The following is a 27,131-nucleotide window of genomic DNA, read 5'->3' as shown; positions in this document are numbered from 1 at the left end:
CTTATTTTGTCTTCACACATTTATCAAATTCCTTTTGAAAGTTATTATTGAATTTGTTTCCATCACCCCTAATGGCAATGCATTCCAGTGTACAGCTTGCTGTGTGTTTAAAAAAATCACCTTTCCTCAAATAACCTTTGCTTCTTTTGTCAACCACATTAAATCTGTGTCCTCTGGTTACTGACCCTTCTGCCACTGGAAACAGTTTCTCTTTATTTACTCTATCAAAACTATTCATAACTTTGGTCAAAGATTCTGTTAACTGTCTCTGCTGTAAGGAAAATAATCCCAGCTTCTCTAGTCTCTACACATAACTAAAGCCCCTCATCCCTGATACCATTCTAGTAAATCTCTCCTGCTACCTTTCTAAGGACTTGCATCCTTCCTAAAGTGTGGTGCTTAGAATTGAATAAACTATTCCAGTGGAGACCTAAACATTGTTTTATACAGCTTCAGCATAATTTCTTTGTTTTGTATTTTATGCCTCTATTAATAAATCCAAGGTCCCCATACACTTCTTTAATAATCTTCAGAACTTGCTATCTGCCACCTTCAAAGTTTCATATACATGTACCTCCAGGCCTCTCATGTTCATCCATCCCCTTTAGAATTGTAGCATTTAGTTTATATTGCCTCTTCTCATCTCAGTTTCCAACTAAAATATGTACCATTTTATACTTATCTGCATTCAATTTCACCTGCCATGTCTATTTGATAAGTCTCTGGGCAGAATTTTACGGCAGCGGGATTTTACATTCCTGCTGAAGTTAATGGGATTTATAATGGCTCTGAAACTGGGCCGTAAAATTCTGCCCTATGTCTTACTGAAGTCTGTCACTATCCTCCTCATTGTTTAAAACATTTCTGAGTTTCAGATCATGTGTAAATTTTAAAATTATGCCCTGTTCACCCCAGTCCAGATCATTTACATATATCAAAAAAGAGCAGTGGTCCTAAAAGATGATCCCTAGAGGACACCGCTTTGATCAAAGTTATGAATAGTTTTGATAGAGTAAATAAAGAGAAACTGTTTCCAGTGGCAGAAGGGTCAGTAACCAGAGGACACAGATTTAATGTGGTTGACACTGCAGGAAAATGACCATTCACCCCTACTATCCACTTTCTGTGAGTTAATTTTATATCCACACACCCACTGCCCATTTAATCCTTTGGCAAGTTATTCAAAATGTTTCCTAAAAAGAAAATTGTATCATCATTTTCTATATTTATTAGACTGTATGTATATATTGTATACAATATTATACATTTAAGAAGTAAATAAAACTGAAAAAGCAAATATTGCTTGCCGTTGCATTTTGTACATCACTTATGTCGAAAAGAGGTGTGATGTTATAATTAATGGTTTGTTTATATTAGTTTTATATTTATTCCCCTTCTTTGAATCTCTGCTGCTATATATTTCCAAAGCTTAGAGCTAAACATTTAGTCCTTTGACAGTTCCAGTTTGAAACTGGCTGCTTCTTCAGATGTTCAGTCATTGAACTTATTTTGCTCACCCCTACAATGAGGCAGTTGGCCTCTGCTAATTGCTCTCCACAGCAACAAGATTGACGTTGACTACTTCCCATTTAGAGAATTGTGGTAAGAACCTGTAACTCACCATCTTGCGGCATAGCATCTTGAAGTTCCAGAATTCTGCGTTATTATGCCAACTATGGTCTACAAGATAGGGCTGTTAATGCTACAGACTGTATTGCAGGCCAAGAAATTCAAGAAAAACTAAACTGGATTTCTTTTCTTTGCAGTGGAACAATATTTGCATTGATATGGTGTCATTTGCTAATGCTGCATTTAAAGGAGCTGGTTTTCAGTCCTTAGACAGGATTGTTGTCTCAGCCAACTGTAAACTAAGGAAAATATTCACTATGAAACTTCAGCCACAAGATAATGGTATGTGATTGGAAATGCCTAGACCAATATAATATTAAGTGGGATGATATTTAAAAATATTCTTTAAATGACACTAAAACGGCAATTACAAAGTTGCAGAAACAAACCACAAACATAATTCAACAGCATCTTACTAACTTTATAACTGCTGTATTTGTAATAAGACTTAAACAAATCACAAAGCTCCTAACCTACGTTGAGCTACCTCGGCAAGTGCCCTCTAGAGTCATTCATATAAAGTGTACATTTGATTAGTCATTTCAATGTTTTTTTCTGGCTAATGTATTAGTTACGTTTTAACACATTGTTGTGGTATTTCCAAAATTTTTATCAGATGGCTAAAGCATTTCTTCTTCTTTCACAGATATGTATTCTTTACAGTGTTTCACTGATGGACCCACAGATGTAATTCCAAAGAGCTGTCAGCTAGGCATTGATGTGGATCAAGTAACACAGCTCCTGAATGCTGTAAAACTTAGAGAGGGAGAATTAAGATTTGGAAGCCAAACCCTCACTTCAACAGATTTGGGTATGGTTGCAAGATGTACTCTTAAGTTAGATTTAACCTAAAAGGTTTACTATTGCTTATAATATTTCATAAGTCAATTTGAATTGGTGTAAAGCGTTTTAACTAATACAATAAATACTAGCTGTATATAGTTTACAATGCAGACTTTATGGTACATTATTTTGTCAATATTAACCTAAATCAAGTGATCGATACTAAATCTTGCTGAAGATTCCCAAGACTTCTCTGATCATTCTTTCAGATCTCTGAAAAATCAAACTGTTCAGTTGGTGTCCTTACATTTAGTAGTGTAATCTATTAATCACCACTTAAATGTGTAACTCGGTTTATTTTGACCTTCTTTGAACATTGTCAGGGCACTTGACAAACGTTTCCTGCTGCCAGTAATTAGATGTTAATTTTGAGGTGAATAATTATTCATCAGAATGTTTATCCATTCTGTATGTCTGCTTTTTGAATATCACAATATTAAAGTTCAGGAAATATTGTCACATTAGAACACACATGAATTAAATCTTGATCTGGTGATTGGTATTTCAGGCACATTTGAGGTTAAGTGAGCTAAGATTTCATTGACAAGGTATTTGAATTGATTTTTCATTCATTACGTTCTACTTATCTGATGTTGAGAAAATATAGCAGGCACCCCTTAAACAAAGATTTCCCAAAGATTATTTGAGAGATAGGGCTTTGTACTTGAAAAGCCCAAAATTAATTTATTGCTTTCTCCACACTATCTCAGTTGTACTGCTGGTGCAATATAAATAATTGTGAACATTTCAGTTTCAGAACTGCTGTTGGATTTGTATTTGTCTTTTCTCAATGTAGTAGTATCTCATTCATAGTTTCCCCTTTTCACTGGCTGAGCTGTTGATGGTGCTTGTTTCGCGTTTAAAGACAGCAGTTCTTCCTCATTGCTTTCTCATTATAGGGCTTTGTTGAACTGATCTTGAGGTCTGCGTACAAAAACTGCCTCATGGTAGAGATCACCTGACGATGGAAAGTTAGATAGGACATGTAGAATTGATTGCATCCAAACCCAACATTCCCTTTTCATACCGAACAAACATCCCCCTTTTCCTAGCAAACAAAGACAAATTTGCATGCACATTCATGTGTGACTGAGAGTTACCCAAGTTATCAACTGTACACCCACTGTTCTCATGCATTAACAAATGTGTGTTCTACTAGTCGGTCTCTGCTGGGTTGATGACTTCTGGATCATATCGGTAGCTCCTCATGTTTTTTTATGGCTACATATTGATTCTTCAAGGAGTCATTCAGGGTCGCAACTTCTTTGTGTGCCTTTTCTGCCTGCTGTTTTGCCTGGCTATGCATCTAGTTGAGATTTTTCAACTCACATTTTGTTTTGCAAATTGTGGAATTATTTCTTCTTGGTACCTTTTGTGTCATCTCTGAAATTTGCTTGTTCAGATCTCGCACAGTTTGATTCATTGAAGACTTCAGTTTATTGTGCACTTTCAAAGGTTGAATCTTGAATCTTGTGCTTCTTGAATCTCAGCTTGAATCTTGTGCTTCAAATCTTCCAGTTCAGCTCGGATATGAACATTTTCCTGTAGAACTGCTTCGTTTACCTTCTGCTCATGCATTTCATTGCATTTACATGGTTGGCAATCATCTTGTGATTTACTTGAATATTATCTCCCTCTCTCTGGGGCCTTCTGTTTCCCACTCTCTGGGGCTTTCTGCCACCCTCTCTCTGGAGTCATTTGTTGCCCATTCTTTGTTGGTCCATTTAGGGTTACCAGTCCAAGTTTTAGACTTGCTTTAGCTGCGCTGAGTGGCTGTTGCATACCATATATTATCTGGAACTCTAGATCTTCCTTCTTGCCATTGCATTGGACTTTCAGACTAATTTCTCCTCGGCATAAGTATTGTGGCATTATATAGTCTCGCCCTTCTTTTCGAGGGCTTCCTTTTTGGATCGCCATGTTGAGCTACTTTGCACAGGTCTGTGAAGGTCATTATGTTGCATAGTACACCAGTGTCTATCTGACACTTCTTGTTCACTGGACACCAGAGTTCTGAAGGAGATGGCTGAAGAGATAGTGGAGGTGTTAGTGGTAATCTTTCAGGAATCATTCGAGTCAGGAAGAGTCCCAGAGGACTGGAAAATCGCTAATGTAACCCCCCTGTTTAAGAAGGGAGTGAGGCAAAAGACAGGAAATTACAGGCCGAATACCTGACCTTGGTCGTTGGTAAGATTTTAGAGTCCATTATTAAGGATGAGATTTCAGAATACTTGGAAGTACATGGTAAAATAGGGCAAAGTCAGCATTGTTTCATCAAGGGGAGGTCATGCCTGACAAATCTGTTAAAATTCTTTGGGGAGGTAATGAGTAGGTTAGACAAAGGAGAGCCAATGGATGTTATCTACTTGGACTTCCAGAAGGCCTTTGACAAGGTGCCGCACAGGAGGCTGCTCAGTAAGATAAGAGCCCATGGTTTTAGAGGCAAGATACTGGCATGGATAGAAGATTGGCTGTCTGGCAGGCGGCAGAGTGGGGATAAGGGGGTCCACCTCAGGATGGCGGCCGGTGACTAGTGGAGTGCCGCAGGGGTCAGTGTTGGGATCACAACTTTTCACTTTATACATTAATGATCTAGATGAAGGAACTGAGGACATCCTGGCTAAGTTTGCAGATGATACAAAGATAGGTGGAGGAACAGGTAGTATTGAAGAGGTGGGGAGGTTGCAGAAGGATTTGGACAGGTTAGGAGAATGGGCAAAGAAGTGGCAGATGGAATACAACATGGGGAAGTGTGAGGTCATGCACTTTGGTAGGAAGAATAGAGGCATAGACTATTTTCTAAATGGGGGGAGAATTCAGAAATCTGGAGTGCAAAGGGACTTGGGAGTCCTAGTCCAGGATTCTCTTAAGGTTAACTTATAGGTTGAGTCGGTAGTTAGGAAGGCAAATGCAATGTTGGCATTTACTTCGAAAGGACTAGGATATAAAAGCAGGGATGTGCTGCTGAGGCTTTATAAGGCTCTGGTCATACCACATTTAGAATATTGTGAACAATTTTGGGCCCCGTATCTCAGGAAGGATGTTCTGGCCCTGGAGAAGGTCCAGAGGAGGTTCACGAGAATGATCCCAGGAATGAAAGGCTTAAAATATGAGGGAAGTTTGAGGACTCTGGGTCTATACTCAATGGAGTTTAGAAGGATGAGGGGGGATCTGATTGAAACTTACAGAATACTGAAAGGCCTGGATAGAATGAATGTGGGGAAGATGTTTCTATTAGTAGGAGAGACTAGGACCCGAGGGCACAGCCTCAGAGTAAAGGGAAGACCTTTTAGAACAGAGATGAGGAGAAACTTCTTTAGCCAGAGAGTGGTGAACCTATGGAATTCATTGCCACAGAAGGCTGTGGAGGCCAGGTCATTGAATGTATTTAAGACGGAGATAGATAGGTTCTTGATTGGTAAGGGGATCAAAAGTTACAGGGAGAAGGCGGAAGAATAGGGTTGAGAAACTTATCAGCCATGATTGAATGGCAGAGCAGACTCGATGGGCCGAATGGCCTAATTTCTGCTCCTATGTCTTATGGTCTTATGAACCAGCTCCTTCTGCGGTCATCTTTGTAACAGTCACAAACCATTGACCCCCTATCAACTTGATGGAGCCAACCTGTTGGATCGTGTATAGTTCTTCATCAGACATAAGACTATTCAATCTTTGATCAGATCATCTTTTAGCTGGCCGAATTCACATGCTTCTCAAGCTGTATCACTGCATTCATATGCTGATCTATGGTTTCTGCTTCACCTTGGGCTCTAGTGTTGAATACATAGCATTCATACCTAACATTCACTCAGGGTTAAAAGCATTTGTTCAAGGCTTTAAAAATCTCTGTCATCTGTTTTCATTGTTCGCTGGTTAGATTTAGAGTGGTATGCACTTTGTAGTGAGCAGCGTGAGAAGTACAGCTACTCTTATTGATCCCAGCTATTTAGTTAAATTTGTTGCTCGCAGTGTTGCCATTGCAAGTGGAAAAACTGCCAATCCTGTCTCATATTGCCTTTCACTTCAATAGCAACTGGGAGGTGGAAGTTTACAGCAGCCATGTTAACTCACTCGGTATCTTACTTGCAGTCTTTAGTTTGTTTGCTTTTCCTTGTCCTTTTTCAGCAGCTTTTAGCAGATTTGAACATTTCCGTGTGCCTTTCTGAGCTATCTCCTCCCTGCAGCAATTTCAGAATTTTTAAAACTCTGATTTATCTCCACTTCCTGACACCATGGTTCGTGTTTAAAGACAGCAGTGCTTTCTCATTGTAGGTCATTATTGAACTGATCTCAAGATGTCTGCTTGCAGAGACTGCCTTGTGGCAGAGGTCACCTGACTACAGAAAGCCAGATAGAAATTTAGAACTGATTGCATTTCAAACCCAGACAGTGCTCTTCTGACTGGTCCAAATCAACAAATCCTCTTGGTGCAATTTCTTTACTCTGCATTGGAAGTGTTAGGACTTGAGTAGAATTAATTGTAGCCAGTAACCATTTTACAGTGGCAGAATATCTGTTCTCCACGTTGGTCAGAATTTGTAAGTGCCATCGTAACCTTCTTTCCTATGTATTGTCATTGAGCAACAGCTGTTCTCAGACCCAAGTCTACAGTCGTCAATGTGTCACTTCAAACTGGAGGGTGCAATAGAAAAGTTATTGTAGAAAACAAATCTCTTGTCAAGAAGGTAATGGCATCAGTGGTTCTCCAGTAAAATTCCTCAGTAATTCTTCTAAAATCCTGTACCTGCTGCAAAATTGCAGATGAACTCCAGTGTGGCTCTCTGTGTCCAAGAGCTTTTGCCTTGCCTTGTAGGAGTGAATCCTTTGCCCACCTTCTACGAGGTAAATGCCATATAACAGGGTTAGGGAGAAAGTGTTGGTTGTGGTGGTTCATGCTGGTGAAGCTAGGTATGGGAACTTTCTACTCTAGAAGTTCCTGCTCCACTGGCTCAGTTCTGACCTGACATATTTCTGAGGGCCAGTATGCTGAGTAAGTTAAGGGTACCAACCTCAAGGTGGACTGCCAATCCCCACCCTCAAAAAGCAAAATGCTTAAAAAAAATGCTGTTCTTACCGCGTCTTATTCAACACCACAGGAAGGAATGACCAGAGTTGGGTTTAGAGGACTGGAAATTTACACACCCCTCCCATCTCCTTCCCTACCCCAATCATGAAAGAAGGACTTGCAAGTTTATATCTGCCTGAAGCAGGAGCAGTCACCTCCTGAGGAATTATAGCCATGTGGTTACTAACAAGAAAAAATTCTTCTGCATCCTGCCATTCCAATAATTTTTCTGGCACTCAGCACTGCAGTAGTGATAGAAAGGCACACACAGCTGTTATCTATCCAGCTTAATGCCTTGAGGAGAAAATGGAATTTCCTAGAAGGTTTCTTTGTCCCTTAGGCATAAGAGTGGAATTGAGCTGTTTTTCCTGACAAAATAAGTGTATAATTAATTCATGCAAATATTATTCTGCTTGAATGTCCTTATGCTAGAATGTTCCTACCGTTTGTTTCACTTGTGAGAAAATTCTGCCAAAACTCTCTGGCACTCACATCTCAAGCTGTGGCACTCAACCCTCTGGCTCTGCACCACATGACAAAAAACTGCCAGATTCACACCAGTAATATGCTGGCATATGTTTATGCTTAAAAATGTAGGCATTGTACATCCCAAAGTCAGCAGGTATTGGTGTAATTGGCATATCTGAGAATCCTGAAGTTTAATAGCAATTTCCTTTATGAATTTTTTGAATTTTGCTTTCTGAGAGCTGCTCTCCACTTAAGCAAAGTGCTGTCAATTTTGGCACCAACAGCGAGCTAGTTTCTTTCAATGTACTTTGTACAGTGGTGTGCATAAACTACAAATTATTTCCTGCATCTGTTTGACAGTCTTGCTCATTTTGCTACGACCTCCTGATCTGTTTTTCTTTTTTCTTTTTCTTACACTCCTTACTCCATTGCTCTCCTTCCTATGTCCTCACTTATTTATTTCCTTTCCCACTGCCTTTTAGTTTTGACTTCCACATCGTTGGTTACTCTATAATTACATTTAATTGACATACTTTGTTTATAAGAACAGAAAAAGAAAATGTTGGCTAGCTAACAGTGAACATTTTGGACTGGATTAACTCACAAGATTGCTGAAAGCCTCTTTCTTGTACGAAAGCCCAAAATTGATTCAAAAGTTTTAAAAGAAGCAAGTTGATAACAGTAATTGGAGCCAAGCAGATTGTGTAGCTTTCTGTTCAATTCAAGAAACTGCCAATTATAGACACATCTGAAGAAATCGCACAAAGTTTGTTTTTAAATTCTATAGTTTGGCTCCTCCTTCAAGTAAAATATTCAGCAAAATCCAGTAAAACTGTGACAAAAACAAAAATAGCTGGAAACTCAGCAGATCTGGCAGCATCTGCGGAGAGGAATACAGTTACCGTTTCAAGTCCGTATAACTCTTCATCAGAACTAAGAAGTATAGAAATAAGGTGGAATATAAGCTGGTTGAGGGGGGTGGGACAGGTAGAGCTGGATAGAGGGCCAGTGATAGGTGGAGCCTAAGAAGTGATTGCCAAAGATGTCATAGACAAAAGGACAACGGGGTGTTGACAGTGGTGATATTAGCTGAGAAATGTGCTAATGCTGACATTAAGGGTAGAAAGCAGGATGAGCAAGTGACAGATAGCCCTATTAGGGGTGAGGTGGGGGGAAGGGATCGAAATAGGCTAAAAGGTTGAGATAATACATTTAAAAATAATGGAAATAGGTGGGAAAAGAAAAATATATATATATTTAAAAAATCTTTAATTATTGGAAAAGGGGGGATCGGAAAGGGGGTGGGGATGGAGGAGAGAGTTCATGATCTGCAGTTGTTGAACTCAATATTAAGTCCAGAAGGCTGTAAAATACCTAGTCAGAAGATGAGGTGCTGTTCCTCCAGTTTGCGTTGAGCTTCACTGGAATATTGCAGCAGGCCAAGGACGGACATATGGGCATGAGAGCAGGGTGGAGTGTTGAAATGGCAAGCGACAGGGAGGTCTGGGTCATGCTTGTGGACAGACCGAAGGTGTACTGCAAAGCAGTCACCCAGTCTGCGTTTGGTCTCTCCAATGTAGAGGAGACCGCATTGGGAGCAGCAAATGCAGTAGACTAAATTGAGGGATGTGCAAGTGAAATGCTGCTTCACTTGAAAGGCCAGTAAAACTGTGTGCCTGGTCCTTCTCCAGTAGTTGCACCATGGATGGTGGAAGGTTCTTGGCCTCTAATTGCAGGGACTGCAGATCTCCTTGGAGGGTGACCTTTGGGCTTTGGAACCATTGGCAGCTTTGGGCATAGAAATTCTGGCTTCAGACTACACCATTTTTGCCTGGGCTTCTACAGTCAGGGCTGGCTGACTGACTGACAGCAACTGGGGCAATAGTGGAATGACAGGGGTGGAAGCACAAATGCTATTATCCTGAGTGAGGAAAATGCGTTTTTGACCCATGAAGGTGTTGCCGTTCTCCTGAGGTAACGCCTCAGCAATCCTTCTCATCTGTTGGAGAACATATTGATGGACTGCTGTGATGCCATGGAAGCTCCTTTGAACAGTGGTATTCAAAACTGGGATGGCAGTAGTTTGAGCCTTCACTGCAGCACTCAGATCTTTGATGGAAGTTGTTTGTGTTGCAATGGAAGCTGTGACATTGGCCATCAGATGCTGCATCATGCTGGGCACTGACCTTGGCAAGTTATGTGAGATTGTTAAACTAAATCTAAGCCCTTCAAGCAACACTGCTGACAGTGACCTGTGTCTTGATTTCTCGCCAGTGCCTCCTGAGTGTCTGACTGGAGGCCTTCTGGCCCCTTTCAGATAATGTCTGAAAACGTTGGTGCATGTTGTATCACATGTTCACTCATTGCACCACCACCACCACCACCACCAAACACCATATGAGGTGCAGGCTGTCTTTGACTAGCACCAGTCACTAGTGATATCAGGTCCCAACTGATATATGGAGCCAGTGAATAACACCTGTAGTGCAGGTTGCATGTTGCCACCGTGTAAAGATGCAGGCAACAAGAATTTATCGTGTTGCTGGCACTGCAGTAAACAGTTGTGGTCTATTCATGTATCATTTTTGGGGTTGAACCAATTCCTCCCCCAGTGAGTCCTCTCTCGGGCCATTACATTGTAGTTTCTGTGGAATAAGATTGTGCCTGCCTGGTCATAAGAATTCTTATTTAAACAGTTTGGAGAATTCCTTCCATAAACTAATTTATCTTTTGCAAGCTCTGAAATATAAAAAACAAGTCCCCTTCAAAATAATGTGGGTTTTGGAAAATTATCCCGTTTTGGAAACTTTTCCTATCCGTTTCTTATGTGATGGCATTGATTCAGCTGGTCAGTCAAATATTGTGCCTCATTGTTATTAGATGCCAGAGGCTTCTTATCCCTTTATAATTTCTAATAGAAAAAAATTACCACAGTTGCAATTGTTGATCTGGATGACTCCTAACTATTACTCAGCACAATTTATATTTCTTTCCTACAATAGCAATCATATTGCCTGAATTTGGACATGCTGAATGACCTCAGGTATTCCTGTGGCTGGAGTTTGGCTTGATGTATATGGGGTATGAAAGTGGAAACTTATTCATCCATACTGTTTTAATGGCTATCATGTCAATTATAGAGTTACAGACAAGCAGCTTGGGGAACAGGACATCAAGGTGACACAGCAGACTGTGGCGACTGCAGAAGCCTTAACCCAATTTCACTAAGTTTGGGGCTGCCCAATCCTGAACAGGCTCTGAGAGCTAACACGGTTTTTGATGGAGGGCTTGCTGGGTGAACTCCAAGTGTTTCAAGGTTGGAGAAGGTAGCATGTCAAATTATTCTAAGGGTTTTATAGGAGTGAATTTTACAGCCCGTCACTGGCATACTTGATCCAGAAGCAGTTCTTCACTAGCTTTAGGTCCTGCTGCAGTGGAATCTGTCATTGTCTCCACAGAAACAACTGCTTACAGAAGTTTGAATTTCCTGATTTCTGAAGTTTTCTCAATGGCTGGAAATGATCTGTAGAGGCCAACCATAGCTGTCTGTACAGGTGGAACTAAGTGACTAGTCAGCAATTCAAGCACAACCTCTAGCAGGCCAGCTAGGAAAGAGACAGTTTTCTAGAAGCATTGCTTGAATTGCTACTGAAACCATACCATAAACTGTAGAGGCACTGGGGAAAACAACCAATTGATGTCTCTGAAGGCAACAGCAGCATTTCATTTATTATATGGCTACACTATTATTGACGTATTCACAGCCTCCTGTCAGCTCATAAAATAAAACAGGTGGCCTACCCGCCATCTTCCTGTCCACCCCTTACTTCTCTCCCATGTTATGGTGGGTGGATAAAGCGTCAGGCAGCTGCCCACCATTGGGCCTGTTGAGGCCCTTAACTGGCCAATTAGTAGCTACTTAAGGGTCTCATTCTGCCTCCGCCACTATAATACTTGAGGCCGGGGAAGGCAGAGGCAAGGCGGGCAGCCCGGCAGCTTTCACCACATGGGTGGCTGGTGGGCAGGATGGGGGGTGCCCCCTCTGAAGAGGCCCCTATGCCCATTGGAGGCACCTGTCCCCCCCCAACACCAAGGTCATACCCCCTCCTCCTTTAAACCCCCACCTTTGACCTTTAGGACATGTTTTCCCCCGCCCCATCCCCCACCACCTGCCTCCCACCACCTCCAACGCCCCCCCCCCCCCACCTCACTGGGGTCTGTCAGGCAGACCCATCTAAAATCCCAGGACTCACCCAAGGTCCATGACACTTCTTCTCCTGGAACTGCTTGTTGTCCCAGTAGTGGCCACTACTCACCTTGGCACTGCTGGGACCACTCTGATAGGCTGGCAGCACTCTAGGGTGGAACTTCTTGCCAGATGGGGGTGGAAGTCTAACTTGAAATCAATTAAGACAGCCCCCAGCGAATTATTGCTCCAGAGCATTTCAAAAACATTTTTTAATCGTTATATACTGCAAACTTTAAATGAGCAAAGTGCATAAAAATTCATTTTTCAACAACAACAGTAGGGAGCTGAATTTTGTGTTATAAAAACAAAGTGCTGGAAAAACTCAGCAGGTCTGGCAGCATCTATGGAGAGACAAACAGTTAAAGTTTCAAGTCCACTATGACTCTTCTTTGGAATTGAAGAGAGATAGAAATATGACAGGTTTTATGTTGTTGAAAAGGGGAGAGGATCATGTACAACAAAAGAAAAAGTCAGGGATAGGTTAGAGGGCAAGAGGGACAGAAATGAGCTTGAGAGTAGGCGCAGGAAAGGGGGGTGCACAAGGTGCAAAACACTGGGGTCCATGCTTTAGATGGGACCAGAGCTCAAGCAAATATTTTCAACACACTGGCAGAACAACAGCAATCGTTGGCTGAGTCAGATGTGCCAGGTTCTCCATTCCCTCCTGTCTTGCTTTCCTCATGTGAGGAGAGTTCTGTTTATTGGGCATTAGTGTTAGAGGCTGCGATGGGCACTTTCCTCAGATCTGGAACTCGAGGTAAACAAGGTAAAGTTCCCACATCAGCATTAAGCTAGTGGTCTTATCCCCACGTTCTGCCTCATGGTTTCCTGACGCAATGTCCCAGCTCCTCTGTCCCTGGTATCACATTACATCAAGTGTAACAAGTCTGTGCTCCTCAGCCAAGCTTCCTGACCTGCTCTCACTCAACACCCCTCTCTCAAGCCCTTGGGACTGAGTGCTTGAGGAGAGGAGTATCGAGTGGGAGAAGCTCGGGAAGTTTGACCGTCGAGGTCAGGAAGGGCCACTGTCGAGTGGGACGAGGTCAAGAAGCTTGGCCACTGAGTATTGGAACAGCTAGGGCTTCAATTCTGGAATCTAGGTGACCAATCTATCAGGGTGTTTATATGTAGGAGACCACAATGGGACATAGATTATTTTTAACATAGATGCATATATCATGGAATGTAACACATTGTATACAAGATTGTAGAGATTCTATTTGGAGATTTCTAATTCATTTCATGCTTTCAAATTGTTGGATTATGCTAAAATATTGAACATGGATAGGCTCCTGATCTTGACTGGAGTTAGATTCTCAGAAAGAAATACGCTTTTGGAACAGATGTCTGAAGCTTTCAAAAGTTTTCCTGGGGAAAGGCAATTATTAAAGTTGAGGTTTCCAACAAAATTGGGTGAGCCTTACGGCACTGCATCAGGCCATTAGATATAAATTTAAATCCAGAACACATAGTATATTACAAAAGAGATGTGCAGAAAGAATGGAAAGGCCTGGCAAGGTTATAGGCAGTGATGGAAAAACAGTAATTCCGCAATATGTTAATCAAACTGTTAGGGTGCATTCCTCAAGGCTAATTGGCACCATTATGCATTTACAGAATCTGAAATAATAGAAAGTGATAAGGCATCATGCACTTTACATGCACATATGCTGGACAATTACAAAGACCAAATTATGGCCGATAAAGGCTGACTGAATAAAAACAAAGTGATACTGAAGTGCAGGATAAGGCTATTTATCCCAATGGACTACAGGTGGTGGCGTAGTTGTATTATCACTGGACTGGTAATCCAGAGACTCAAGCTAATGCTCTGGGGACCTGGATTTGAATCCCCACCATGGCAGATGGTGAAATTTGAATTCAGTAAACATCTAATGATGACCATGAAGCCATTGCTGATTGTTGTAAAAAATCCATCTGCTTCCCAATGTCCTTTAGGGAAGGAAATTTGCTCTGCTTACCTGGTCAGGTCTACATGTGACTCCAGATCCACAGCAAAGTGGTTGACTCTTAAATGCCCTCCTGAACAAGGGCAATTAGAGATGGGCAATAAATGCTGGCCTAGCCGGCGATGCCCAGATCCAATGAATAAAAAAAAAGTTGGCACTAGAGTGACATATATGCCAGAAGGGCAATGAATGGAAGGATGCCACCATTATAGGGAGAGTAGAAAAAACCACCAGCAAATACAAACATTGGCTAAGTGTGCAAGATGAGGGACAGCAGGCAAGATCTTTGCATTGGTAAAATGAAGTAAAGATGTGGGAGGCCAAAAAAAGCATTGTGAATTCTGAAAGTGGACTGGCAAGTGATCACGGCCCTAGGAAAAGATTATGGACTTGCAAAAGGAATTCTGATTGTAAGAGGGAGGGATCGTGTAGTGGTAGTCCAGAAGGAGATAAGAGGGTGAAAAGAAGCCATAGTTTGACAAGAACAAGGACCATAGAACAGGCTAGGAATGCCATGAGATGTAGAAACCCATATGATCGAGAAGTTTTAGTGGCTGCTAATAAATTAGAAGATAAGTTGTACAGGATGCCAAACAAGAAGTGCTGGAAAGAGCTTGGAAAGAATGCACTGAAATACTAGACAGGGGACAACCAGCCTTACCCGACAGGTAGATATGCATAGAAAAGATACGTTATGGTGACATGTATAAGGCTAAAGCTAGACTAGTGGCTCAGAGTTTCGAAAAGAGACTTGGTAATCAAGATGTCAGGGTGGACTCCTCCACTGCAGGAATAGTGAGATTGAAGATTTCCTTAGATTGTTTTGCAAGGTATTTGTAGGAATGTAAATCAATTAATATAAAAACTACATTTTTGCAGGGTGAGAAATTTCAAAGGGAATTTTTTTTAAAACCACCTGAAGAAGTTGGCAATACAGAAGTGAAACTGGAAATTAAAAAGTGTGATTGTGGATTGAATGATGCACCAAGGGTGTGGTATTTCTCAATTAGGTCTGTTCTGCCGAAAACAGGTTGTATTCAGCTAAAAGTAGACCCAGCAATGTTCTGTTGGTATCCAAGGAAAAACTAGCAGGCATCTTTATGGCTCATATTGATGATTTTCTGTGGGGAGGTTCTGCAAAATTTGAGCAATGGGCAAAAGATAAAGAAGAGTTTAAGATTGTAAGTCAGGCTCTGGAGAGGTGTTTGGGGGTGGGGGGGTGGGAGGGTGTAGGGTTGGTGGGGCACCTTTAAACATGCAGGGGAGTTGATGGCATAGTGGTATTCTCCCTGGACTAGTATTCCAGAGACTCTGGGGACCTGGGTTCATATCCTGCCACAATTTGAATTCAATAAAAAAATCTGGAATTAAACGTCTGTTGATGACCATGAAACCTTTGTTGATTGTCGTAAAAGCCCATCTGGTTCACTAATGTCCTTTAGGGAAGGAATCTGCTGTCCTTACCTGGTCTGGCCCTACATGTGACTCCAGATCCACAGCAATGTGGTTAACTCTTAAATGCTCTCTGAACAAGAGCAATTAGGGATAGGCAATAAATGCTGGCCAAGCCAGCAATGCCCACGTCCCATGAATGAATAAAAAAAATACGGGGTTAGACATTAAGCAGAATAAGTCAGGAGTGGCTTTGAATCAACAATCTTAGAAAATGTCAACCACATCCCAATAAATCAGGCCAGATCCTCACAAAAAGTGGAAGAAATGGACCAATTGAGAAGTTTGATTAGATGGCTGAACTGGTTGGGCACTCAAACTAGACCTGATGTTTTGGAACTGAGTACTATGATGAAACATGATACAGTTGAGGTTCATATAGCAAATAAAACACTAAAGAAATTTAATTCTGAAAAATGCGCTCTCAAGTTTTCAGCCTTGGGTGATCCCAAAGATATGAAGTTAATCATTTTTAGCAATGCCATGTGGATAACCGTTCTCTTTGGGACAATGTTCATTTGACAAAGGGTATCACTGAAAAAAGTTTGAGGATTGACCTTGCTGATATAAAGAAAATGGTGGAACGAAGACAGATTTCCAAAATGAAATGGGTGGATTCAAGTCACCATTGTCAGACTGTTTTACAAAGAGAAGTGCTTGCTCCAAGAAATTATTAGATGTGCTGGAAGAGAGATGCTTTATGTTATAATGAGAATATGGAAAACATATTTTTTGTTTGGTTGCTTTGAAATTATTAAACATTTATTTTAGAAAAGTTTTTTTACAGAAAGGTGAATATGGAACCTGTTCGTGGTTGGTTGTACTGTAATGTGAGGCATTGAAGATGAATTATATGTATAATTTTGTTTCTTTACAATTCGTTTTTTTAAAGATTGTTCTTGTGTTTTTTAAAATTTGACTTAAAGAAAAGAGGGGAATCTGTTAATATCTTGTTAATTACATTGTTCAGGTTTGTTAATGTCATTTACATTGTTAAGGTTAAGAGAAACAGTTGATGGGTATCAGTTGTCTTTCAGCACATATAAATAGGGGATAGCTGGGACACGGTGCAATGGGAGGAGAGTTGTGAGACTGAACAAGTCAATAAACTTTCTTGATAAAGAAAAGTTCTGTGTCTTAGTTTCAGCTTCATCAATCAGCTTGGATCCTATTAACATCCCTGATCTCTTTTGTTCCACCTGACCGTCCCACTTTTTTAACAGCATAAAACCCATCACATTTCTACCTGCCTTTAGTTCCAATTATGAGTCACATTTGATTCAAAATGTTAACTCTGTTTCTCTTTCCACAGATGCTGCCATACTTGCTGAGTTTTCCTAGCACTTCCTGTTTTTAGTTCAGATTTCCAGCATCCAGAGTATTTTGTTTTTATTTTAGCTGAATTTTGTGCTCTTATATACATCTGACTGATGAGCCTTTGGGAGGTGACATATGTTATGCTCTTGATTATTAATGCTACTCCCTGTTTTTCCAAGTCTTGAGCACAGAAGTCAAGTATGACACCCCTCTGCTTTACTGAGGGAGCATTGCACTGTCAGAGTTGCCATCTTTCAGATGAGACGTTAAACTGAGTCCCTATCTGCCTACTCTTTTTTAAAATTCTTTCACGGGATGTGGGTGCCCTTCAGAAGATGGTGGTGAGCTGCTGCCTTGAACCATTGCAATCCATGTGGTGTAGGTATACCTGCAGTGATGTTAGGAAAGAGGTTCCAGGATCTTGACCCACCGACAATGAAGGAACAGCGATATAGTTCCAAGTCAGGATGGTGTACGACTTGGTGAGGAATTGCATATGGTGGTGTTCCCATGCATCTGCTGCCCTTGTCCTTCTAGGTGGTAGAGGTTGTGGGTTTGGAAGGTGCTGTCGAAGGAGCCTTGATGATTTGCTGCAGTTCATCTTGTAGATGGTACACACTGCTGCCACTGTAAGTGGTGGTGGAGAGAGTGAATATTGAAGGTAGTGAATCAGGTGCCAATCAAGCAGGTTGCTTTGCCCTGGATGGTGTCAAGATCCTTGAATGTTGTCGAAGCTGCATTTATCCAGAAAGTGGAAAGTATTCCATCACATTCCTGACTTGTGCTTTGTAGATAGTGGACAGGCTTTGGGGAGTCAGAAGGTCAGTTACTTACCGCAGAATTCCCAGCCTCTGTTCTGCTCTTGTAGCCATAGTCTTTATATAGCTGGTCCAGTTCAGTTTCTGGTCAATGGTAACATCCAGGTTGTTGTTTGTGGGGGATTCACTGATAGTAATGCCATTGAATGTCAAGGGGAGATGGTTGGATTCTGTCTTGTTGGAGATGGTCATTGCTTGGCACTTGCATGATGTGAATGTTACTTGCCATTTATCAGCCGAAGCCTGAAAATTGTCCAGGTCTTGCTGAGAATGGGCACAGAGTGCTTCGGTATCGGAGGAGTGAATGGTGCTGAACATTGTGCAATCATTAGCGCACCTCCCTACTTCTGACCTTATGATGGAGAGAAGCTGAAGCAGCTGATATGGTTGGGCTTAGGTCATCACTTTCTGCAGTGATGTCCTGGGACTGAGATGATTGACCCCCCCCAACAACCACAACAATTTTTTTTTTGTGTTAGGTATGACTCCAACCAGTAGAGAGTTTTCCTCCTTATTCCCATTGACTCTAGTTTTGCTAGGGCTTTTTGATGCCATATTTGGTCAAATGCTGCCTTGATGTCAAGGGCAGTCACTCTCACCTCACCTCTTGAGTTTAGCTCTTTTATCCATGTTTGGAACAAGGTTGTCATGAGGTCAGGAGCTGAGTGGTCCTGGTGGAACCCAAACTGAGTGTCGATGGTAGGTTATTGCTGAGTAATTGTCACTTGCTAGCACTGCTTGGGTGGATGTATAAAGTCTTATGGCACAATTTCAAAGAATGGTAGAGGACATATCCACAATAGCTTGGCCAATATTTATCCCTAAATCAACATAAAAGAAAACAGATTTTCTGGTCATTAGCACAGTGCTGTTTGTGAGAGTTTGCTGAGCAGAAATTGGCTGCTGTATTACCTACATTAGAATGGTGACTATACTTCAGAAAGTACTTGATTGGCTGTAAAGAGCTTTGAGATGTCTGGTGGTTGTAAAAAAAAATACATTGCAAAATGCAAGTCTTTCTTCCTTCTCCCTGTTTTTCTCCATGGGTTAAGTTTCCAAAACATTTTAGTTGCTTTTTTGATGTATATAAATTCTTTGGAGACAAATACTTTATGAAAAATAAAATTAAATCATATTTAAATGGCTAGGATGCTGGCTGCTTTTCAGCTCAGCCTGTGACAGTGGGAAGGGGACAATGAGGTGGCTGGCAACAGCCCACAGTTTCAAGCATTCTGCTCCTCCTGGCTCTACATTCAGTAAAGTAAAAAACCTTATAGCTTACCCTTTCAATGGCAGCCTCCAATTGTACCTCTAAGAATCATTGGTTTGGCTATCGTGCTCTTGAGAAAACAGACTGCAGCATGCAAAGAATATATTCAAAGTAAATCTTAATTTAATTTTCCATTGGCAATCGGCCCTGATTTCTATAAATGTGTCTAACATCAGCTCCTTGAATGACCTCAGAGCTCTTTCTAATGTAGTGTGTGGTACATTTATATTGGATTATCGAGGATACATGCAACAGAAACAGGCCATTCAGTCCAACCAATCCGTGCCGGTGTTTATGCTCCAACTGAGCCTCCTCTCATCTTTCCTCATCTAAATATGCCATCATAATCATCTATTCCCTTCTCCCTCATGTGCATGTCTAATTTCTCCTTACATGCATCTATACTATTCGCTTCAATTGCTCCCTGCAGCAACAAGTTCCACATTCTCACCATTCTTAGGTAAAGAAATTTCTTCTGTATTCCCTGTTGGATTTTTTGATAACTATCTTATATCGATGGCCTCTAGTTATGCTCTTCCCCATGAGAGGAAACATTTTCTCTGTAGATATTCTATCAACAACGTTCATAATTTTGAAGACCTCTACTAGGTCACCCCTGAGCCTTCATTTTCCAAGAACGAAGAGATCAGCCTGTCAATCCTTTCCTGTTATGTATACCCATGCATTTCTGGTATCTTCCTTGTAAACCTTCTCTGTACCTTCTCCAGTGCCTCTTTATTCTTTTTATCATATGGCGACCAGAACTGCACACAGGACTCTAAGTGTGGTTTAACCAAAGTTAGATACAGGTTTAGCATAACTTCTCTACTTTTCCATTCTATTCCTCCAGAATAAAGCTTATGGCTAGGTTTGCTTTTTTTTATGGCCTTGTTAACCTACGGCACAACTTTTAGTGATTAACATATTTGTACTCTGAGATCCATCTGTTCCTCTACCCCGCCTGGACTTGCACCTTCCAAGTAATAAGTGACCTCCATATTCTTCCTAGTAAAATGTACCATCTCACATTTATCTGTGCTGAACTTCATTTGCCAAGTATTTACCCATTCTGCAAGTTTATTAATGCCCTCTTGAAATTTGTAACAATCCCCCTTAGTATTGACCATGCCCCCAATTTGGTATCACATGAACAGGGACGTGTTATGAATGAGATGTAAAATTTTTTATTATATTTTTATTTGCTGTTGGAAACCTCATTCCATCCATGGATGAGGTTTCCTAAAAAATGCAATGGCCACTTGGCCTTTTCACCTGATGGCCAATTGTAAGGTTGGACTGGCAGCAAAAATTTAAGTTAATACTTTAATGGCCTCATCGAGCATCATTTCACGCTTGAGCGGGTCAGGCGCATGCCTGCCTGATGAGGCAAAAATTCTGCCCCAAGCTGACTAGTCATTATTATATTTTTCTTGCTAGATGTTCATCTATTCTCTTGTTTAGTAAGGATTCCATTATTTTTCCTACCACTGATGTTAAGCTGATTTGTCTGTTATTCCGTGTCTGTTCCCCTGCTTAAATTTTTTAAAAAATCATTCATGGGATGTGGGCATCGCTGGCTAGACCAGCATCCCTAATTGCACTTAAGAAGGTGGCGGTGAGCTCCTTTCTTGAACCTCTGCAGTCCCTGTGGTGTACATACGCTCTCCATGCTGTTAGGGAGGGAGTTCCAGGATTTTGACCCAGCAACAGTGAAGGAATGCAATATATTTCCAAGTCAGGATAGTGAGTGGCTTGGAGGGCAACTTCCAGTTGGTTGTGTTCCCACATATCTGTTGCCCTTGTCCCCCTAGATGGTAGCAGTTGTGGGTTTGCAAAGTGCTGCCAAAGGAGCCTTGGTGAGTTACTGCAGTGCATCTTGTAGATGGCACATACTGCTGCCACTGTTCATTGGTGGTGGAGGGTGTGAATATTTGTGGAAGGGGTGCCAATTAAACAGGCTGCTTTGTCCTGGATGGTGTCAAGCTCCTTGAATGTTGTTGTAGCTGCACTCATCCAGGCAAGTGGAGAGTATGCCTTCACACTCCTGACTTGTACCTTGTAGATGCTGGACAGGCTTTGGGAGAAGGGTCAGGAGATGAGCTACTCGTTGCAGGGTTCCTAGTTTCTAAACTGTTCTTGTAGCCACAGCATTTATATGGCTAGTTCAGTTTCTAGTCAATGGTAAGCCCCCATGATGTTGATAGCAGGGGATTCAGCGATGGTAATGCCATTGAATGTCAATGGGTGATGGTTAGACTGTCACTTGTTGGAGATGGTCATTGCCTGGCGCTTGTGTGGTGCGAATGTTACTCGCCATTTGTCAGCCCAAGCCTGGATATTGTCCAGGTCTCGCTGCATTTGGATGTGGACTGCTTCAACATCTGAGGAGTCATGAATGGTGCTGAACATTTTGTAATCATCAGTGAACATCCCCACTTCTGACCTTATGATGGAAGGAAGGTGACTGATGAAGCAGCTGAAGATGGGTGGGACTAGAACACTACCCTGAGAAATTACATTAGTTTTCCTGCAGTCCTCTGGCACTACACCATATTCTAATGACTTATTAAATATGAGTAATAATGCCTCTGCTTTCTCTTCCCTAGATTCTTGTAAAATATGTGGATGCAATCCATCTGGACCAGGGGTTTTATCCTGTAAGTTTATTTAGTTTATTCAATACATTCTCTTTTTTGTTATAAATACACTTATCTCATTACTCATCTCATCATTCAATAGTATGTCTACCTGTTCTATCTCCCTCATAAATACCAAAACGAGATAATTATTTAATATTTCTGTCATCGCTCTATTTTTGCCTGTGGTATTATCCTGTCTATCCTTTAGTGGTCCTACTTTCATCACAGCCTTCCTTCTTCATTAATGATGTACCAGTAAAATATTTTACTATTTAGTTTTATGTTCTTTGATCATTTAATTTTGTGGCTTCTCTTTGCCTTCCTCATTGTTTTTTTTAACTTTTAATTTCTTGGTATCATGCACTCCTCTGCTGCCCATGTAGTTAATGCATGCCTCTGTCCTAACTCTCAAAATGCTCTCATATGTCTTTATTCAACCATGGAATCCCACTTCTCGTGCTTAGTTTGTTCTTCCCTTTTTGCAGAATATATTTTCCCTGAACTCTGTGAACACCGTTTTAGATGTTTCCCATTGCTCTAGAGTGTGATGGATTGTGTGTGTGTCCCCTGCCATACTGGTCCTCTTGGTGTAAAATTTGACTAATTTACATTGAATTTATGAATCTTAAGTCATAGATGTAAATTAGAAACCATTGTGCTCCCAACATCAAACACCAAGATACTCAGATACTCTATTCAGTATTTCCTGCTCCATCCCAACATAGCTCTGTTAACAAATATCCGTTTTCTACCTTTATAACAATTGCTCATCCATTTACCATTAATCCTAACAGCTTCTAATTTATTTAATAGTCCTTTGTGTATAAATTTGCCAAAATACTTTCGAAATCTATGTTCACCATGTTGTAGGGAATTCCACATTTGATTTGGGATGCAATTTCTTAAAAAAAAATCAGGAACATTTATTAGGCAAGATGTGTACTTTCTGAATCTGCTACAGTTAATAGATTATTTTTGTACAGATAATCTGCTATTTTATTATTTGGTCACTCTGTTATACCAAACCGCTACAAAGTCTACGAAAAGGAATGAAACTGGATGGATCATTCAGCATCGACCTAGGCACCAGAAATGACAATTTTTGGAAAACCTAGTCTTATCTGTTGTATGATGTTGTATGTGCCTGCATGCCATTTTAATGTAAAGGTGCTCTTCAGAGCACGGGTTAATGTGAGGCTGGAGAGCAGCACTGCCCATGGTATGATGTATAAACTAAGAGAGCACTCTAGAGGCAGCCTACCTCCATGGCAGCAGCAGCCTGCAGACATTAACTGGGATCTGTACATAGTTAAAGATTAATAATAAATGCTTTGTGTTTAAACATACCAGTCTCAAGATCTCGTCATTGAGACATCAAACAAACCCATAACACAACATGGTGATCAGTGGTGGTACACAACATGATGATCAGCGGTGATTTGAAAGGTGGCATTTTAAATGGTGGCATTTGAACACAGAACAATATCCCAAGATATGAAAAGCCTGACTAGAGAGGTGTGCCTAAGAAGAAAATTTGAAGGAACAGTTGAAGGAGCTTCGCTACAGACTTAGAAGCTGAAGAATCCACCAGAGTGAGTGGAAGTCCATTGCAAGACCTCTGAGTGATGCAGAGTAAAAAAGAAGAAAACCTGGTCAGATCACAAAGACAAGTGAGTAAAAACACAAAAATTTATAACACCCTGAGTGACGCAGTATGAAGAATTCTGGTCAGTTCACAAGATAGTGAGCAAAAATATAAAAATTGCAAGACCATGAGTGACACAGAGTCAAGAAACCTGATCAGTTCACAAGTCAGCAAACAATACAAAGACAAGGCTGTATTTAGAATAGATGGTGGTCCCAGGGGCTCAGCAGAATGCAGAAGCTGGAAGACAGCTGCAAGTTAAAAACAAACCTGCAAATGAAAAGGCAGGCAGAACAGAAAAAAGAAACCTGCAAAATTTAAGAAAGAAGAATTGCCCTGAAATTGGTTTTGCAGCCCAGAGGAACCAGTTGCCGCAGTTTTAAAAGCTTTAAAAAAATGAAATGTCCCTCGTTTAACGTGAGGTGGGGAATAGCACTGCCCTTGGTATGATATATAGAGTCACATGGTAATAGACTGAGAGAACTCTCTAGAAGCAGCCTACCTGCATGGCAGCAGTAACATACATGACATTAACTATGTACAGATTTTAGTTAAAGATTAACAATAAATGGTTCTTGTTTAAACACACAAGTCTCAAGATCTCATCATTGAGACATTAAATGAACCCATAACAAAACACTGTCAACCCTGCAAAATCATCCTTACTAACATCTGGGGGCTTGTGCTAAAATTGGGAGAGCTGTCCCACAGAGTAGTTCAAGCAACAGCCTGACATAGTCATACACACAGGATCATACCATCATAGTTTACAGACAATTCCCCAAACACCACCATCACCATCCCTGGCTATGTCCTGTCCCACCGACAAGACAGATCCACGAGAGCTAGCGGCACACTGGCATAGAGTCAGTAGGGGGTAGCCCTGGGAATGCTAAACATTGATTCCTGACCCAATGAAGTCTCATGCATTAGGTCAAACATGGGCAAGGAAACCTTGTATTGTTACCAAGTACCGCCCCAACGTCAACTGATGAGTCAGCACTCCTCCATGTGTTGAACACCATTTGGAAGAAGCACTGAGAGAGTCAAGGGCTCAGAATGTATTCTGGGTAGGGGAATTTCAATGTCCATTACCAAGAGTCCCTCGGTAGCACCACTACTGACTGAGCAAGCCGAGTCCAAGAGGGCATAGCTGCTAGACTGAATCTGCAGCAGGTGGTGAGGAAAGCACCAAGAGGGAAAACCCTACTTGACCTCGTCCTCACCAATCTACCAGTCATAGATGTATCTCTTCATGACAGTATTGGTAGGAGTGACCACAGCACAGTCCTTCTGGAGACGAAGTCCTGCCTTCATCGTGTTGTGTGGCACTACCACTGTGCAACTTGAGGTAGATTTTGAACAAATCTAGCGACTCAAAACTGGACACCCATGAGGCATTGTGGGCCATCAGTTGCAGCAGAATTGTATACAATCACGATCTGTAACTTCATGGCCCAGCGTACACCACTCTGCCATTACCATCAAGCCGAATATCAGCCCTGGCTCAATGAAGGGTGCAGGAGGGCATGCCAGGAGCAGTACCAGGCATACCTAAAAATTAGGTGTCAACACGGTTAAGCTACAACACAGGACAACTTGCATGCCAAACAGTGAAAGCAGCAAATGATAGAGCTCTAAGCAATCCCACAACCAACGGATCATATCTAAGCTCTGCAGTCCTGCTACATCCAGTCGTGAATGATGGAGGACGATTAAATAACTAACTGGAGGAGGAGGCTTCACATGTATCCCAATCCTCAAAGATGGAGGAACCCAACACATCAGTGCAAAAGACAAGGCTGGAATATTTGCAGCAATCTTCAGCCAAAAGTGCTGAGTGGATGATCCATCTCGGTCTTCTCCTGAGGTCCCAGCATCACAGGTGCCAGTCTTCAGCCAATTCGATTCACTCCGTGAGATCAAGAAATGGCTGAAGGCACTGGATAAGGGCCCTGCAAAGGTTATGGGCCCTGATAAATTCTGTTATAGTGCTGAAGACTTGTGCTCCAGAACTAGCTATGTCTCTAGCCAAGCTGTTCCAGTACAACCATAATACTGGTTTCTATCTGGCAATGTGGAAAATTGCCCAAGTATGTCCAGTCCACAAAATGCAGGACAAATCCAACCTGGTCAATTACCGTCCCTACTTTCGATCATCAGCAAAGTGCTGGAAGGGGTTGTCGATAGAGCTATCAAGTGGCACTTACTCAGCAATAGCTTGCTCACTGACACTCCGTTTGGGTCTGGCCAGGGCCAGTAAGCTCCTGACTTCATTACAACAATGGCTCAACCATATACAAAAGAGCTGAACTCAAGAGGTGAGGTGACAGTGACTGCCCTTGGTCTTAAGGCAGCATTTGATGGAGTCCAGAATCAAGGACCCCTAGCAAAACCGAGTCAATGGGAATCGGGGAAAAAATCCACTGGTTGGAGTCAGGGAAGATGGTTGTAGTTGTTGGAGGTCAATCATCTCAATCCCAGGCCATCACTGCAGGAGTTCCTCAGGGTAGTGTCCTAGGTCAAACCATCACCAGCTGCTTCATCAGTGACCTTCCCACCATCCCAAGGTCAGAAGTGGGGATGTTTGCTTATGGTTACACAATGTTCATCACCATTCGTGACTATCATTTATGCAGCAAGACCTGGACAACATTCAGGTTTGAGCTGATATGTGGCAAGTAACACAAGTGCCAGGCAATGACTATCTGCAACAAGAGAGGATCCAACCATTTCCACTTGACATTCAATGGCATTACCATCAGTGAATCCCCTACTATTAACATCCTGTGGGCGGCCATTGACCAGAAACTGAACTGGACTAGCCATTTAAATGCTGTGGCCACAAGAGCAGGTCAGAGGCGGGGAATTCTGCAGTGAGTAACTCACCTCCTGACTCCCCAAAGCCTATCCACCATCTACAAGGCACAAGTCGGGAGCACAATAGAAAACTCCTCACTTGCTTGGATGAATGAAGATCCAACAACACTCAAGCTCAACATTATGCAGGATAAAGCAGCCCATTTGATTGGCACCCCGTGCACCACCTTCAACATCCACTCCCTCCACCACTGACGCACAGCGGCAGCAGTGTATACTATCTACAAGATGCACTGCAGCAACTCACCATGACTCCTTCATCAGCACCTTCTAAACCCGCAACCTCTGTCACCTAGAAGGACAAGGCAGCAGATGCATGGGAACACCACCACCTGCAAGTTCCCTGCGAAGCAACACGCCATCCTGACTTGGAACCATATCACCATTCTTGCACTGTCGCTGGGTCAAAATCCTGGAACTCCCTTTCTAACAGCACTATGGGTGTACCTAAGCCACATAGACTGCAGCAGTTCAAGAAGGCAGCTCACCACCACCTCCTCAAGGGCAATTAGGGATAGGTAATAAATGCTGGCTTAGTGTTGCCCACATCCCACGAATGAATAAAAAAAAAAATAAAATTAAGGGGTCTAAGGTTTCCTGTGCCACCTTTTAAATCGTTATAAATAAGCACCATATTAACGTATTTCCAATCAACTGGTAATTCCATAGTGTCCTTTGTTTCCCTCGTCAAGATAATCAATTTCTATAAAATCTCCTATTCTAGATTAGATAATTAGGTACCAGGGCTTCATTAGTTTTGAGCTCTTTTAGTCTGCTCAAGACTCCCTTTTCATTTGTATCAGAATCTTTAATGCTGATTAGGTTACCTCTGCTTGTCGAGGCCAGTTATTCTTATCTTCTTTTGTGAATACTTGGAGGTAATCTT

At 41.7% G+C, this 27,131-nt stretch overlaps 1 protein-coding gene across 1 annotated transcript in view; it reads left to right on the top strand.

Moving 5' to 3' along the window:
* Positions 1-27,131, top strand: part of cfap20dc (CFAP20 domain containing) — a 557,307-nt gene that overhangs the window by 260,267 nt on the left and 269,909 nt on the right. The window contains exons 6-7 of the mRNA XM_041191616.1: positions 1,767-1,911; positions 2,276-2,440. Of these exons, the coding sequence (XP_041047550.1) occupies positions 1,767-1,911; positions 2,276-2,440 (310 nt within the window). The remainder of the gene's footprint in view (positions 1-1,766; positions 1,912-2,275; positions 2,441-27,131) is intronic.

The sequence above is a fragment of the Carcharodon carcharias genome, chromosome 7 (genome assembly GCF_017639515.1).
Source record: "Carcharodon carcharias isolate sCarCar2 chromosome 7, sCarCar2.pri, whole genome shotgun sequence".
In the NCBI taxonomy this organism is placed as follows: Eukaryota; Metazoa; Chordata; class Chondrichthyes; order Lamniformes; family Lamnidae; genus Carcharodon; species Carcharodon carcharias.
This window is presented reverse-complemented; position numbering and strand designations above follow the sequence as displayed.